Here is a 16,942-nt window from a genome sequence, read left to right on the forward strand (position 1 = left end):
AAAAAAAAGTCAGTAAAACATTATTATCCTGCTATTTAAGTTTAAGAAGCTGTCGTTGATTTATTATCAGATAGTCACGAAAATAATGGCTTTAGTGACATTTTTTTTCTGAAAAAAGTTACTTTAGTGACTTTTCGTTGCAAATAGTGACCTTTTAGTGACCAGATCGAAAAAAGTGACCAGGTCACTAAAAAGTGACTCGCTACCAGGGCTGCATTGCTGAAAGAATTTTCGAAATCGCTTCGAAAACAACAGATATATGCATTGTCATAGCGGACTTCCGAGTTTTTCAGAGGGTTGGATAAGCAGGTATAAGGTATATTTGATCATGCTGTAACGCCATCTAGTGCGTGAATTCCGAAATATAATGCCAACTGAATGGAAGGTATCAGGTCTATGACCAAGTTCTCCAAAAATGACATCATTATATTTTGGGTCGTTTTCAAGTTGTTTGCACAAATTAAGGATGCTGGGCGTTCGGCGCATCTGGGCGTTAACAGGTTAATATACCAAGAAACTTCTACGAACAAACTATAAAGCTAAAAGCAACGGTTTCAGCGCTATTCAAAAAGTACCGTTTTGATTCATATTACGGACAGCTTCAAATTCCGGACACTCTTGTTTGTATGGGAAACATTTCACACGAAATGTTTCAATTTTCGCCGTCCAAAAGTTCTCATTTTCGAGGCTCGTTTTATTAGTTTTTTTTTTCCATAAATATCATTGCAAATTTATAATGCCCAACTAACTTAGACGTCTCTTAAGTGGTTAAACGATTTCAATTGATGATTAGACTGTTCCATTAATGATAATCATGAGCTGTCCGTAATTCGAATCAAAGCGTCCGGAATATGAGGCAAAAGTGAGGGAGCGTCCGGAATAAGAATCATGAAAAGACCACACGTTTTGATTTATTTAAAATTATTCAAGTTGCGGACGCGTATTCTTTACCCACCATCCGAAAGTTAAGGGCTTCCGACGCTCGATAACGCTAAAAAATCATACAGAATGATTTATTTTGTATGGTCCATGCTGGATTATACTTCACTGAGGCCTTAAGTGTCCGTAATATGAATCAAAACGGTACATGTAATTGACAAAATAATGCGATGTTTCTAGCTGTTGTCGAATTAGCTGGCTTTCCTGTAGCACTTTTTTTATTGATTTATTTTCAAAAGAACAATGATTCATATAAACGAAAATTTAATGTTTACCAATGGGCAATTTCGATTCCGACAACTCTTTTCAACTTCTACGTGTAATAAATTAGATTCGTTCCAAACATCTGAAGGCTTTTACTGATGTAACTAATCTAACTAAAAACTAACATAACTGCACTGTTTTTCATGCATACTTAACAAAATTCGCTTTCATTTGATGTAAAAAAAGTTCTCAATTCATCAATTATTTTGTAAAATAAAAAATAGTTTCTTTCAGTAGTGCTACTATAGGAACAATAGGTTTACTATAGGCGCAAAGGAGCTCAAATTTTAAGCAAAACTAATTATTTAGATCATTTTTTGAACAAAATCAAGCTGTGTATCAATGGTACTTAGATAAATAGCTCCTGACCTTCATGTCAAAAAATGTTTTGAAAAGGTTTATAGCAAAACGGCCTTAAAAAGCCACTAGTGCGACTATAGGGGACTGTCCACTAAAGGAACCGACCCTACAGAGTTCTTTTCATAAAGTTCTCAAATTAGTACTCAAATACAGGCAAAACTTTGCCTTAAGTGAATGGCATCGCTTTATTAGAAATCAAGAAGACATTTTTGGGCAATTATTTTTTCAATTTTGCAAAAATAATTAAGCTTACACATGTGATAAAAGCCCATATAAAGCATTAAAAGCGCATGCAAAGTCGTTAATATTAATCACTAATACATGCATACACAAGATGATCAAGTCAGTTGTAAATAATGCTACTCGATCGTACACTGATTAAAACGAACGGTATGAAGGCAGAAACATCTGGTTTCTTATGTTCATATGTTCCACAGTTTTGACCGGTCCAGCAAGGAAGTGACTTTCGATTTCAATGCGCACGGCTGGCAAATTTTCGTATAATCTAGTCATCAAAAATGTGGTTTAAGTGTACATTAACGTTCGCGGTTTTACTTAAAATAGCATGTTCAACAGAAGAAGATTTTGGTACTAGTGATCAAGCTACTTCATTCATTGATCTCTACGAAAAGGGAGTACAGAGCTACTTGTCGAACGAGTTTGAAGATTGTGTATATTTCCTGGAATTTGCTCTCGACAAGTACAGAAATTACTATGAAACAACCGCTAATTGTAGAATCGAATGCGAATATGAGAGCCGAAACATTAAAAACAAAGGTGATTTTCTGCATCCGGATGATGTGGAAAATTTGAATTTTTATGAATTGATACTCAAACGGACTCTGTGCCTTACAAAATGCCGAAAACGAAACTCTAACTATCTTCCGTTTGAGGGTGATTTTGATAACTACTTTATGGATATATTTAAAAACAGAGAAGCATACTCTTATCTACATGTGTGTTACACAAAAGTGAGTGTAATGTTCTACCGTCCCATGTATCAGTTTAATTAACTTGGAATGATCTTTTCAGACGAACCAAATGACATTAGCAGCATCCGCTGCACTAACCTACATGGTTAAGCATCCCGGCGACGAGATGATGAAGAAAAATTTCGAGATTGCTATTGAGAAGCCGGGTGTCGACAAGGAGGGAATCATCGATTTGGAGGAAAAGGTATGAAAGAATGCCGGTTTGCAATTTGGGGCATTTTGGACCAGAGTTGTATCTTTCATGAAGCTGTGAAGGTAGGATCCATAATTTACTTTCCAGAAGCAGTTTTTTTTTATTACAAATCAAAAAAAGTTCATATGAAAATGTGTTCACTGCAACCGAAATATAGTGAACAAATTTAAGTGAAAAAAAAGTTTTGAATAGACAAACTGTTTTTTTTTTAATTTATTGATGATAACGAATATTGAACGTTAACGTATTTGCTTCACCATAGAAGCGATTTATAATGCTAAAAAACATATTCGTAGCGTAAATTCGGGTGAAATTGATTTTTTTTTTCAGATTAATTTGGAAAAAAGCAAGCAGATACGACGTTGAAGCTTATTAACTCATGTGTCGAAATTTTGTAATTAGTTTTACAAATCATCTAAAAAATAATAAAAATAACATGGTCTCCTCATTTCGGGATGAAATTGATCACTTTTCAATGGGATTACTGCTGTCATTGACAACACCTCTCTAATTTCCGCTTGCTGAATCCGGATATGCTGACTACATTATAATAATTATTAAATAAGCTTAAAATATCACGGAAAACGCCTAAATGCAGAGGCGTCGCGTGACCTAATTATCCACCTGTGCACTGCTTACTTAACTTTTTTCTCTTTTTTTTGCAATATGTATGCTCCACGGACCAAGTTTTTTAGTATAAAGAGCGTAATCACCATTCTCGAATATGTGTTTTTCTCAGCTTTTCAATCGAATTGAATATTTTATATTTTATTTAGTAATCAAGCTCTTTAGTTGAATTTATTAATAGAGTCGTATATGGGTATCCAATTTATATATTCTAAATCTTCGTTAAAAATTTAACTAGAATCCTGTTTCAACATTTTCCGTGCCCTGAAACTGTTAATTCCCCTTGGAAAATTTTACTACAGGACGAGCTGTCGGGATGAGATGTCATTGAGCCTGAAATTTGAGCTTGAAATCTATTTTGATTCAGAAATCAAATTTAAATTCAGAATATCAAAAATAAGATGTCGAGCGTAATAATATCGTTTTCGGTCAATGGATCATTAAAATAACCAAAACGGACGCTATGAAAAGCACAGATAGCGCCACCGTAGTCTTGTGTGTTTGACATAACAGCGAAGCTGTCACAATTAGCGTTGGGCAAATTTGTCCAGAACATCGATGTTATTGAATCGATTCACATTTGAACTGCCGAATCGATTCACCGATTTAATCGAAACCTTTGAATCGATGTTTTTGAATCGATTCGAATCGGATAAAAATTGTCATTGTTGAAGCTTCAAATGAGACCAAATGCATTTGCATTCAATTTCAACATTTTTCAACCAAATCAGTTTCTAAAGTCAATGGAACAGATTTGCTAGTTCAAAATAAGTTCAAAATATGATTTCTTTTCCACAAACTCATTAAGAAATATAACACGATTTCAACAAAATGAATCGAATCAAAGAATCGAATGAAGAGAATCGATTCACCCGATTTTAGATGCTCCAAAAATCGATTCAAAAAATCGATTAATCGGAAAGCAAACATCGATTTTCGGAACATCGATTCAAAATCGCCCAACGCTAGTCACAATGTTAAATTCCATATACGGTAGCGCCGCTGTTTTGATGCGGTGAGTACCGAAAGAGTTACTTTCAATGATACATTTATTCGTGATCAAACGTCAACATCCCACCGCAAAATCGTTAGTGTTTGGAGGTGATGTTTTCTTCCAAAATGCGAAATCATCACCTCCAACTTAGTTCTAAACCCATCGTTATATGAATAATGGGGGCGCGTCAGTCGTCGCAAGTTTCTTGTTAAGCAATGAAAAAAAAAAACCGGTAAATTTGTCATCGCAAAATAACCCTATAATCAGTCATCATTCAATGATGAATTCTGAAGAAGTAGTGAAAATTTCAACAGCACTGGTTTCAAACTAATCTTGCAATTTTAAGCGATTTTAAGTGACTATCTATGGTCACCATGGTCATGTATATCTTTACATAGAATTGAACCAAAACAGTTTGCATCGTGTAAAATACTCGCTTTTGTTACATGTAGAACAAGCGTGGTGACGACGATGGCGCTGGGGGTGGGCGCGTCCATTCTGCGATTAATTATTGCAAAAACTACTGCGCAGGATGCGAAAAACGAGGTTTGATTACTAAAAGTCAACTAAAAAATACACACCCGCGCTTCACACCACAAGCATGGTGATGCTGATTGCTGACGGCGCGAATTCCAAAAGAGAGCAAGCAAAATGAATCTCTCTCGTGGATTGATTTCTCTCTTTTCATGCCCATCTGCACTCTCACACTGGTCGACTTGGTTGCTGTAACAATATGTGCACTGGTCGGAGTTGACGCTTTGGCTACTCACACACTGGCATTTGTAGTTCAAAAAGCTCTCTACCACATTGGCAGCATTGCGTGTACGTTACCGGGCAGCCCGTTTACCGATTAAAGTGCACACGTTGGGTTTCATCGTCCCAGCCAACAATGTGTAGCGTGGGATAAAGTGTTGCGTAGCATGCTTCGCGCTGTGCTCGAGCAAAAGAATAGTTCTCAGATCGTGCGTCACACAAAAATGCCTATTTCATTTAATTTGCAAAGCAAAATTTTAACAACTATTTTTATGAATTTAAATTATTTAGCAAACTATTGATAATAGTGATACTTGTAAAGGGCTACATTTTGTTAGGTGAATGAATTATTAAATTGTCATTGATAAGTTGTACATATTGTTGGCGGTCAGGATGAACGAGATGCCATTTGTGCAGTGCACATGTTGCACATGCGGACGCGACGCCTCTGCCTAAATGTAGGCAGTTTCAAAAGGAATGTCCCAACATCAAACAGAAAATGAATCATTAAAACAAAATGATCAAATTGGTACGAATTTTGATGACGAAACCTGTTTTGTGGACATATTTTAAGTATCCTCACAAACTTTCAGGCTGACACCATGCCCAAATCCTTGTTTCGAATTAGAAGTTTATGGAACCATACCGAACATGATTCTGGAATTTACCGTTATTTGCATAGAAATCAACATTTTTCAACACAAGAAACTTTGCAACACGCCATTCGGCAATAGTTAAGACAAATAACGATCACTTAGGGTGCAGAACCACTTGGCCACTTCCATGATTCACTTTGGCATCAAAGGAGCCATAGCGCCCCAAGAGAAATCGCCCGAGTTGCTGCGATCGATAATCGATGTACTCTTCCCGCACCATCCCATAAGCCCATGGCCCCCAGCGCCGTATGCGGCAGATGAAGGAGAAGAAGTGGCGAGAGTGACGAACGAAGAGCTGGCAGAAGTCGTGAAATCATTCGCGTCAAACAAGGCACCGGGACCCGATGGTATCCCGAATGTTGCCTTAAAAGCGGCAGTGAACACGGATCCGGACATGTTCAGAACCACGATGCAACGCTGCATTGATCAAGGAATCTTCCCGGATGTATGGAAGCGACAGAAATTGGTGCTACTACCAAAGGCGGGGAAACCACCAGGTGACCCGTCGGCGTATAGACCTATCTGTCTACTAGATACGACGGGCAAGTTATTGGAGAGGTTGATTCTCAACAGACTAGTACCGTATACGGAGAGTGCGGACGGCCTGTCCAACAACCAGTTTGGATTCAGAAAAGGTAAATCTACTCTGGACGCCATCCAGTCGGTCGTTCAAACAGCTGAGGTGGCAATCGAGCATAAAAGGAGCGGCATCCGTTACTGCGCGGTTGTCACTCTGGATGTGAAGAATGCGTTCAACAGCGCAAGCTGGGAAGCAATAGCACACGCGCTTCACCGCCTCAAGGTACCGGTGCAGTTGTGTAAGCTTCTAGAAAGCTATTTTGATGGTAGGATTCTACTGTATGACACAGAGGAGGGGCAGAAAAGCGTTCGAATTACCGCGGGAGTACCTCAAGGTTCAATCCTGGGCCCGCTGTTATGGAATGCGATGTACGATGACGTACTGAGGCTGCCCCTTCCGACGGGTGTTAAGATTGTTGGCTTCGCCGACGATATCACCCTAGTGGTCTATGGTGAATCGATGGAGGAAGTAGAGTTGACAGCAGCGCACTCTATTTCCCTGGTTGAGGAATGGATGAAGTCTAGGAAACTAGGACTGGCCCGTCACAAGACTGAGGTGGTGGTGGTCAACAACCGCAAGTCCGAGCAACGGGCGCTTATCTCGGTAGGTGATTGCACCATAGAGTCCAAGCGATCCCTTAGGCATCTCGGGGTAATGATCGATGACAAGCTGAGCTTCGCTAGCCACGTTGAATATGCCTGTAAAAGGGCATCTACGGCTATAGCGGCGCTTTCGAGGATGATGTCTAACAGCTCTGCTGTAATTGCCAGCAAACGCAAGCTGCTGGCAAGCGTGGCGCTATCCATACTAAGGTATGGAGGACCAATCTGGTCAAAAGCGCTTAGAACGAACAGAAACCTAAAGCGGTTGGAAAGCACGTACAGGATAATGTGCTTAAGAGTAGCAAGTGCATACCGGACGGTATCTAAAGAGGCCGTGTGCATCATAGCCGGGATGACGCCCATCGGGCTCATCATCAAGGAAGATGTTCAATGCTTCAACCAAAGGGGTACCAGAGGAGTCCGCGACACGTGTAAAGAGGAAACGCTCAGAAGCTGGCAGCAGGAATGGGATAACTCCACTAAGGGTAGATGGACCCATCGACTAATACCAAATGTGTCAGATTGGTATGGTAGAAGCCATGGGGAAGTGAACTTCCACCTGACGCAGTTTCTGTCAGGACATGGTTGCTATAGACAGTACCTGCATAGGTTCGGGCACTCAGAATCTCCTGCGTGCCCCAATTGTGCTGGTGTAGAGGAAAGAGCGGAGCATGTCGTGTTCGATTGCCCCCGTTTCATTGTTGTGAGAGGTCGCATGCTCACTACATGCGGAGGGGACACGTCCCCCGACAATATTATAGAGAGAATGTGTGCGGATGCCGAGTGCTGGAATGCAGTAACTACGGCTGTCACTCACATTATGTTAGAATTGCAGCGTCTATGGCGCGCCGACCAAGAGTTGGCTGCAGAGGATTAGCCCTGCCGAGGCTGGTCCCTTGTAACATTGTTTAAGTCGGCTAGGAGAAGCAGTTTGCCTAGGCTACTTCTGCTACACGTGTTGTGCTATATGCACTGGTCCCTTCCCGAAGAAATACCGTAAGGTGGTTCCGGGGAGATGAGGGTCTGAGTCCAAGGGTCATGTCGATGCACTGTTCACCACTTGAGCAATTCTAAATGAATTGCTCATGCACAGTGCATAGGCTGGTTTTAGCGGGTCGTCGTTGGTGCGTCATCCCCGCATTCCCTGAGTTATCTTCTCAGGGGATCTGTTTGCAGATTTCCCCCTTGTAAAAAAACAAAAAAAAAAAATGATTCACTTTGGCATGGGGGGTTTTTCTCAGCCAAATTGTCTGAAACTTTGCAATAAGAAGCTATGGCAGTATGGCGCATATTGTGGCCACCCAGACAACCAGAAATCACCTTTTGCGTTATGCGTTTATATGTGCAATGTTTCACGTCTAAGATGTCGTGAAAAGGCCTTATACGTACAAAAGAGGAGGCGATATACGTGCATATTTTATATGATGAAATATAGCATGCAATGCGAGTGTGTAGATTTTAATGCGAACTAATGTGTACTCTTATGCGACTTAATTTATGATAACAAAATTTATTTGACAGCTGCTACGGATTGATCCGATTTACTTTGTACGAGTATACGGGACGAAATGAAATGAACAAATGAACTCATAAAATAGCGTTTTATGCGAGGAAACTCATCGATGAAACGATTTCATTCACCATTTAGTGCGGTTGTGATGCAATTTGTATGAGTAACCGACTTTGTTCGTAAACTGTTATACCACTTCTGGGTGTCTGGGCAAATATGAGCTCTGTAGCTTTCAGAAAACCCCACTGCCGAAGTGAATCAAAAGTGCCAAGAATAGGATCCGGCTCCCTACTGAAGGTTATATTGAGATTGGTGATTTATTAGTGAGAAATAAAATCGTGTGGCAATACGAACAATTTCGCTCTAGCAACCCTTTTCACCCGAATTTGCGATAGCTATTCCGATCATTGAGATCGCTTGAAAAGGTCATAGTTACTTGAAAATAGCTACAGCAATTTACAGAAATTTAAAAAGCTTCTTCATTGATAGGTTACATAGATCAAACTTCCAGATCAACCAGCAAGTGACTTGCGATAGCGATCGATACCGATTTGTTTTGAATCGTTGGCGATCGTCATCGTTGGACAAAGATGTAACAAAATATAGAACTGGTTGACCGGGTTACGCATTAAAGCGGATACAAAATATATATTTAGTACTAACTCTAAAATATACACAAATTCCATTTGATTTGTTTGTGGAACAGAATGTCTAAAAACCGTGACTATGTGACCCATAATAATGTAAGCAGTGTATTATGACCATTGCAAATCTCTTTGAGTTCTAAAACTTGTCATTCTTTCGAAATAGGTGCAACATGACTGCATTACGTCTCGACTGGGACAGAGCCTGTTACTCAGCTTTATGTTCTAAGAGCACTTGTACAGTTATTAACTGAGAGCTTTATTTGCCAAAGTTGTCATTTTCACATTCGTATATCGTGTTACAGGCAAGATGAATAATGCCCAGGGAAATCAAAGAATTTTCTTTTACGAAAATATCCTGGACCAACCGGGAATCGAACCCAGACATTTTCAGCTTGGTTTAGCTTTGTAACCCTGCTACAGCTCTGATTAGATTGGGGGATGATAAAACCCATCTAAACAGGCTCCAAACCTGGGGGCACTATTGCTACAAAACTTTACGGATGTGTTAATAATATGCAGTTATATAAAACTTCCACCACCATCGATAAATAAGCGAGCAAAACGTGCTTTATCCTCGCTCTCTCTCGCTGCTGTTAGCTTGAAAACAAGCTTGTTACAACTTGCGAATTATTGTCCGATCATGGAGCGCTACAAATGGTATGTTTTTCTTTGCTTGCTCTGATCGTGCTTCTAAATCAAATGAGTACAAACTCCGCAATGCCTGGCCTTGGGCGATACTTCTCCAGATGCACCGAACGTTTAGGGTCGCCAGATCCTCTTGCACTGCATACAGCCATCGTATTCGTGGTCTTCGCAATTCTTTCTTCAGACATTTTCACTAAGTCACACCAGCCCACTGAGAAGCTCGACAGGGATCTCGTCCTTCCCAGCAGCCTAGTAATTCTTCAGTTTGCTGATAGCCCTTTTTTTAGCTCCTACGGTCAGCGAGTCTACAGCTTGGTCGTCATCATCAAATTTAATCTTGTTTCTTGCTACATTTGCATTTTCAATTGCTGAAAGTGCTCCTTCTATCCGGTAGCCACCGCCGTTTAATCGGTCAGTAAATTCCCTTCTCGATCATTGTAAATGGCGGGCACTGGTACGGTATTGTGCCGCGTTCCATTGACCGTTGCATAAAATCTCCACATTTCGTCCGGTTCATGCTATCTTGAACATCAGCTACTACACTTCCTTCTTGATGCTTTTCCTTTCTGCGGTGGATTCGCTTCTCTTCGGCTCCCGCAGCCCTGTCACTCTCTAGCACTCTTCATCGAACCTGTCGTTTCGTCTTCGTCATTGACCAGTGTCAATCAGTGTCGTAAAAATTCAGCCGAATGATACCCGATCAGTGCGAAAACGAACAAAAACAAACTCCGCTAGCAAGAAGCCAATCTGACTTCGAGTGCGAATGCGATGAGAAAGAGAGTGGGTGCAACACACGCACACATTCAGTTTCACCCACTGTTGGTGTCATTTCAAAATTCAGTTTCACCTAGAGGCACTGAAATTGAAAATTGAATATAAAAAATTACAAATGAATTTTATATTACTGGTGTAAGAAAACGGCAATGTGATGCCTCCAGTTGATGAATCATGATTGTCTTTTAATAAAAAAATACAACTTTTGCAATTTGCGGATGTTTTGTGGGGTATTCTGACGGAAATGATTTTTTTCACTAGTGAAATTGAATTTGAATGTCAGTAGTGGATGAGAATTAGTGTAGCAAAAGTAATTGAAAAACTGAATGCACGTTCTACCAGATTCGTGCATGTATTGTCAAACAAACATTCACACAAAGAAGAATTCAACGATGACGGAGCCTACTGAGGATCGGCGTTGTTGACTGTATATTGAAATATGCAGACACTGGTGTCAATCACTTCCCGCGCAGTTGTTGTTAAAGCTTCCCCGACAACCAAATTGCGTAATGCGAGGCTTACATGTGCAAAATTTCACGTAAATTATTACGCGAAAAGGCACTCTACGTACAAAAGTGGTGGCGATATTGTAGTAAGGATGACTGCAGTGGTTAATGGTTCGGTACAGAACAATTTATTTGACAAGGGTATTCCTAACTTCATAATCTCTAGCCTACTTTAACGGAAATGAAAATAAACAACGTACTAGATCAACACGCTACTACAATATAATGGCGTACAATGCAAGTGTATAAATGTTCTACCGAACTAGTCTGTGATCTTATGCGACTTAACCTATGATAACAAATGTTGATTTGACAGCTGCTACGGATTGATTCGTCTTACTTTGTACGAGTGTATGGGACGAAACAAAATGTACAAAAGAACTCAGAAACAAGTGTTTTATGCGAGGAAACTCATCAATCTCACGATTTCATGCACCGTGTCTTTTGGGTTTGTTGTAATCTGTATGAATAAATAATTATTACGTGAACTTTTATGCGACTTCTGATTGTCTGGGTCGTTGTTCATTTGCTCCTTAAGCGTGTGAAATCTAAGGATCTGTCGGGTATATTTTACGTATATTTACATGATTTCCTCTTAGTTCGCATACATTATACATTTGATGTAATTTACTTCAAATAAAATGTGGTATAATAAGAATAAATAAATACATATATCCTATCATTTCAGAAATTTGTCAAGCTATTCGTTGCTGGTATACTGGCGATAAACGACAAAGAGTGGGAAAATGCAATCTCGTTCTTGGAAAGTTCGATCATGCAATTCATCTACGACGAGAACCAGTGCCGTGCATACTGTGAAGGAGAATTCGATCACGGATTTATGCCAGATTTTGTGTCTGCCATCGGAAGTAAGTAACTATAGAACATGTCAAGAGCTATTTATCGAGTACATAGTCTAGTCACTAATTAAATGCTTGGGTTTTTGTTCATCAAAACGAAAAGACTTTGGAAGCATAAGGAAATTGTTTGTTTGTCTACGAGGAGTAATTTTTCATAAGTCTTCGCAAATTTTTAAGTTCAAAAAGTAAAAATTGCAGTTCGAAAATATGGAAGATGTGATGTATCTTCATTTTAGAGCATTCGATTGTAAGAACCCATTTTGAACATCACTCTTGCTTCTTAAGAAGGCGACAACGAGGAAAGGCTAGAAAAAGGCTGAATAGACACATCCTAACAGAACAAAGCAGACGGCTGCAGGTAGAGGAAGAGGCATTTTCAGTTATGTCAATTCTGGTGTAGTAGATGATGGTGATGTGTTCGAAGTTGTTGAACAAATGTTTACCTTGGAACATTTATGATAACGACAATTTCTGTAAAGTATAGGACGCATTGCTAAACATATTCAGTGCTCAGGTTGCGATAGAACAGAACAAACCCCGGAACTCTGTCAATGTCTACGTTTCGACAGAGAACGCAACGGCGTTGGTTATAGAAAAATAAAACTAATTTGAAGGATTGTCATCATTTGCAGAATTTAGATATACATACACTGATCAATTAGTTTTAACTATAATATAACTCAGATGAGTTATCAATCGATTGTCTTTTTTCTGAGCAAATGATAATAGGAATCTCTATCTGCGGCTTCGTTTTATCTTCACCTTAAGATGCAGATGAGTCGAAGCCAAAGTTCAAATTTTCAAGAGCACGGAGCTGGAGAACCAAACATCCGTTTGAGCTGAAAACCTAATCGACTGGTCACCACCAACTAGTGACCAATCGATTAAGTTTTCAGCTTAAACGGGTGTTTGGTTCTCCACCTTAAGATAACTATCTGAGTTGACACATTAAGATACAATACACATTACCAACGTTTTTGAGTTATTGGTAACGTGTGTTAAAAAATGTTAGAACAATGTCGAACAAAAATTTTCCCCTTTGTAAACTACATTCTTCTACATCTAAACAAACTTTTTCTTTCCAGATCATTTCACCAATGTGTTGTACTGTAAAAGGAACTGCACTCGAGAGATGGGCATGGTACGCGGGAAGTATTATTACAATCTTTTCGCCGGACATTATCAGTATCTGCAAATGGCATATTATGAAGGTAAATTGAGATAGCATTAAAGCGAATTGAATGCATGAAAATATGTTTTTTTTTTTTGCAGTTGGCAAATTCGAAGAATCGTATAGATCTGGTATTAGTTTTTTGATGTTCAACAAGGACGATTTAGACATGTTGAACAGCTTGAAAATGATCGAGAAGGAAATTAAAGGAAAAATGAATGAAAATTTCTTCAGAGTTCGCAGGGTAACGATACGATGGTTGATGTGAAACTAACAATTATCTGATAATGCAAATCATATTGTAGGAGGCCAACGAATATTTCAACAGGAATGTATACGAAGATAAATTGGCATCGTATATCAAAACAGAGTTCAATAGACTTTCGGAATCGGACGAAGACATCACAGATGAGCAACCTGGAGATGTACACAATGATGAAACGTTGAAGGAAACTGCTAATGATGCTGATGAAACTGATGAGGTAAGTGCGATATGAATAGCGTGGAATATATTTATTAAATATTAATACTTACATTTTTAGATCAATCACAAGTCTGTCCAAGAAGATATGATTTACCAAACTCCCAGTAATGGATATCAACGGGAAGAGCTTTAAGTGCCATTTTTATGCCAAATTTAAATTTAATTGTATATAGCGTAACGTTGGATATAAATGGATGTTTTACAAGAGAAATATAGATATGTTATGTTCGGCACGGACATATAAAGCATAGCAGATAAATGAGACATTCGTTTCAGATTTATTTCACTTTATAATATCTCACAAACGAACAAAGGCCAAAAGATTCTAGCCCACTCAGATTTATGTTCTTATTATACAATATGCGTATGTAATTGGTTCGATATAACAAAGGTAGAAAACTGCTACTATGTAGTTATTCTGCAAACAATCGTTCTAACGAATTTAGGTCTGAATTTCAATCGTTTCTCGTAAGTTGGATTTCTCTCTTCATTTGTTTCGCTAATGTTTCTTCTAAATGTTTTGTCTATGTTAATTCATCGAATATATTTACAAATTCCTGTCATTTGTATTCTTGTTATTGATTCTTCAATTTATTCTCATTGGTTGACACAATAGAAGTAATAAACCATAGAAGAAGAATGTCGCTGGCGTCGCAGTAGGAACATCTTTTGCTGGCGGAGATAGGCAGGGCTATAAATGTCAACGCGAAAATGTATGCAGTTTGACACTTATATACCCAACATGTTTCTGAGCGAGAACAAAGGGAACACCAGCGACATTATTCTTCTATGGTTTATTATTTCTATTGTTGACACAACCAAAAAATCACAGCTAATATCTAGTTATATATACTTTTTATCGATTTGTAGATACCTACCGTCACTATCGACTGATCACCAATGTTTACTAAACAACATTGAACAGAGCCCAAAGGCAGTTTGGTCAAGAAAACCTAGTCCAACTAATGAAGAATTCACGCTCAACGCTTTCATTCTCCTAATTGTATTTTACAAGTCTATAGAGTGAGTTCATCGTATTCACATTTTTTCTTGCGTTTTGATAGTTCTCTTTTTCGCATTAAAAAAAAACAAGATAACACATTTGTTGAGATTTTAATTTAAAAAAATCGCAGGGCAAGATTAACATATTTGGTGTTGTAACGAAAGCTACACAGCAAAACATAAATTGTGATATCACTACATATTTTAAACGTAACGCTACGGCCAAAATTAATCTGGCATTCTACAGTTTGAAAAACCCAAAAGAGATCATATTAGGGTAGTCTTCAAACTTTGGTCTAGATTGTTTGGAGACCAATCAAATGAAGCATCAACGATTAACGCCCGTTTTCGCAATGCTAACAAACGTTCACAGCTAGGAAACATGGATGGCGGGATAGGGATTGCTACCCAAACTATGACCTCCAAATCGCTATTGGACATGCAAATGCTCGGGTTGACCACTGGGATGAGTTCAAATTTCATTCTCATCCATCCAACATCCCCAATAACGATTTTGACGTTGTACAGGGTGGTGTCCGTAAATCATTCTTGCGATATTTTTTTACCCTTGAAATCTAAAAGCGATAAATTCAAATGTTCTATCATGATTTGAAATAATGTCCATCCCCAATAACTATTTTGACGTTGTACAGGGTGTCCGTAAATCATTCTTGGGTTGTTTTTTTACCTTAAAATCTAAAAGAGATGAATTCAAATGTTCTGTTATGATTTGAAATAATCTATAGGCAGAGCTGGGAAAAGTTCTGAAATTCACACTACAGTAGACTGTTACATAAGTTAAATTAGTATGCGATTTGATTAGTTTATCGAAATATGCAAGCTCAGAACAAGAACCGTAAAAACATTTTTCCGTGCGTACGAACCCGAATATGCCAACCTTGGCAAGTGAACGAAAAACTCGACGAAAAAGATCATCTGTCACTCGAAAGCGAATGAAAATTGCTGACTGTCCTTCCGGTGAATCACACACACACACACACACACACACAACGCTCGCAGACTCGACAGCATGCTAACCATAAGCCAGCAAAAGTTAATTGGTGGCAGAAAATCGTGCGCTGCGGAACAATCACGGACGGAACGCTCTGCATGGACATTGGTGAGTAGATCGCCAGCAAAAAGGGCAGAATAAGTGCTAACGTGGTGATTTTATCCCAGGAAAGCCGCGCGCATAAAGTTGAGCGAAATCACACCTAGAGTGGTGTCGAAAATCTTCCCACGTGTGAAATTTGGGCAGGACACGAATTACGCCCTCCAACACGCTACTGCTGCATCATTCGATAGAAGGTAAGATCCCGTCATTTGTGGTCATGGCAATCGGCTAAAAGGAACCTTTCCCATAGGTCCACACCAAGTGATTCGGAATCCGATTAAGGAGCGTGCTTCACCACGCATAGCCGTCCAAGCGGCCACGCAACAAGCAAACCCCTTCGAGATTCGTGCCGAGACGGAATAGCGGAACTGAGAACTCCGATAGTTCGACCGCAAACCGTACAGGCAACCAGCGCAGACATTCATCTGTCACGGGAAATCCTGTTGCGTCTTTGAGAGGCGGTCACTGGTTATCCGGAACCTTACAAAAGCCTTCCAAAAGAGAAGTAAGTGGCCGACTCACAATTGGAGGAGAAAATGCTAAGGGATTGGTTCCCCTAGGGCTTTTGTTTTTTGTTTCGGTGCTTACAGATTGCTTCGTCGCTTCGTTTGGAGGATTCGCAGTTGCTGGACGAGTACCGCGCGAGAGCGGGAGGGACAGCGTTCGGTCACAGGGCAACATCCCTTCGAAACCGTGATTGGTGAATGGCGGTGACCCCAAACACGAGCAGAACCAGCTGGAGCTGTTGGAGATCAACAGGCAGTCGATGTGTGTGTGAGCCGGCACGAGGGACGATTGGTACAGCCACGAGTCGTCGGCCAGGGGATGCCCAGCAGCAAGTAGGTGGTTCGAAGGCCCATGGCAGCTCCGGCGACAGGCCGATTGAACGGGTGCACCCAGAAGAACCGTGAGTAAGAAAATTGCACAAGAATGCGAGAAGAAAATATAGATAGGGAATAGTTAGCCAGGGCAGTGATATTGTCTGTGGTCCAAAACAGGGTTAATAAAGCTTGCACGTTATGTTTATGAGAATTTGTGGCGTTTAAGTTGCTAGCCGGTCCGATCAATGCTTCTTTCCATACGGCAGAGATCGTTTCACAACAAGACAAGCGTAGCAAATCACAGTCAGCGGAGCCAGTGAAACTCACGCGTATCGCTGCTGTAGGCAAAATGCCTTGAAAATAGCAAAACATCCGTTGCTAAGGGCAACTCAAAACTACTGTAGAAAAATGTTCTATTTCCCGCTGCATTTACAGCCTTCAATGGCAT

At 39.8% G+C, this 16,942-nt stretch overlaps 1 protein-coding gene across 1 annotated transcript; it reads left to right on the forward strand.

Moving 5' to 3' along the window:
• The first annotated feature begins 1,939 nt into the window (after positions 1-1,939).
• On the forward strand, positions 1,940-13,819 carry LOC5574430 (cartilage-associated protein). The gene is made up of 7 exons (XM_001661394.2): positions 1,940-2,534; positions 2,596-2,739; positions 11,731-11,911; positions 12,988-13,113; positions 13,175-13,317; positions 13,379-13,555; positions 13,616-13,819. Exons 1-7 carry the CDS (start codon positions 2,082-2,084, stop codon positions 13,688-13,690), a joined length of 1,299 nt encoding a protein of 432 aa, XP_001661444.1. The 5' UTR covers positions 1,940-2,081; the 3' UTR covers positions 13,691-13,819.
• Positions 13,820-16,942: the final 3,123 nt, after the last annotated feature.

The sequence above is a fragment of the Aedes aegypti genome, chromosome 3, assembly GCF_002204515.2.
Source record: "Aedes aegypti strain LVP_AGWG chromosome 3, AaegL5.0 Primary Assembly, whole genome shotgun sequence".
Taxonomy (NCBI): domain Eukaryota; kingdom Metazoa; phylum Arthropoda; class Insecta; order Diptera; family Culicidae; genus Aedes; species Aedes aegypti.

What these genes read in the sequence shown, in the direction of transcription:
- LOC5574430 (XM_001661394.2), top strand. Translation starts at nt 2,082, where the DNA reads ATGTGGTTTAAGTGTACATTAACGTTCGCGGTTTTACTTAAAATAGCA. An exon ending in TTTTGTGTCTGCCATCGGAA is followed by an intron (nt 11,912 to 12,987) that starts GTAAGTAACTAT and finishes TTTTCTTTCCAG; the next exon opens with ATCATTTCACCAATGTGTTG. An exon ending in ATTTCTTCAGAGTTCGCAGG is followed by an intron (nt 13,318 to 13,378) that starts GTAACGATACGA and finishes ATCATATTGTAG; the next exon opens with GAGGCCAACGAATATTTCAA.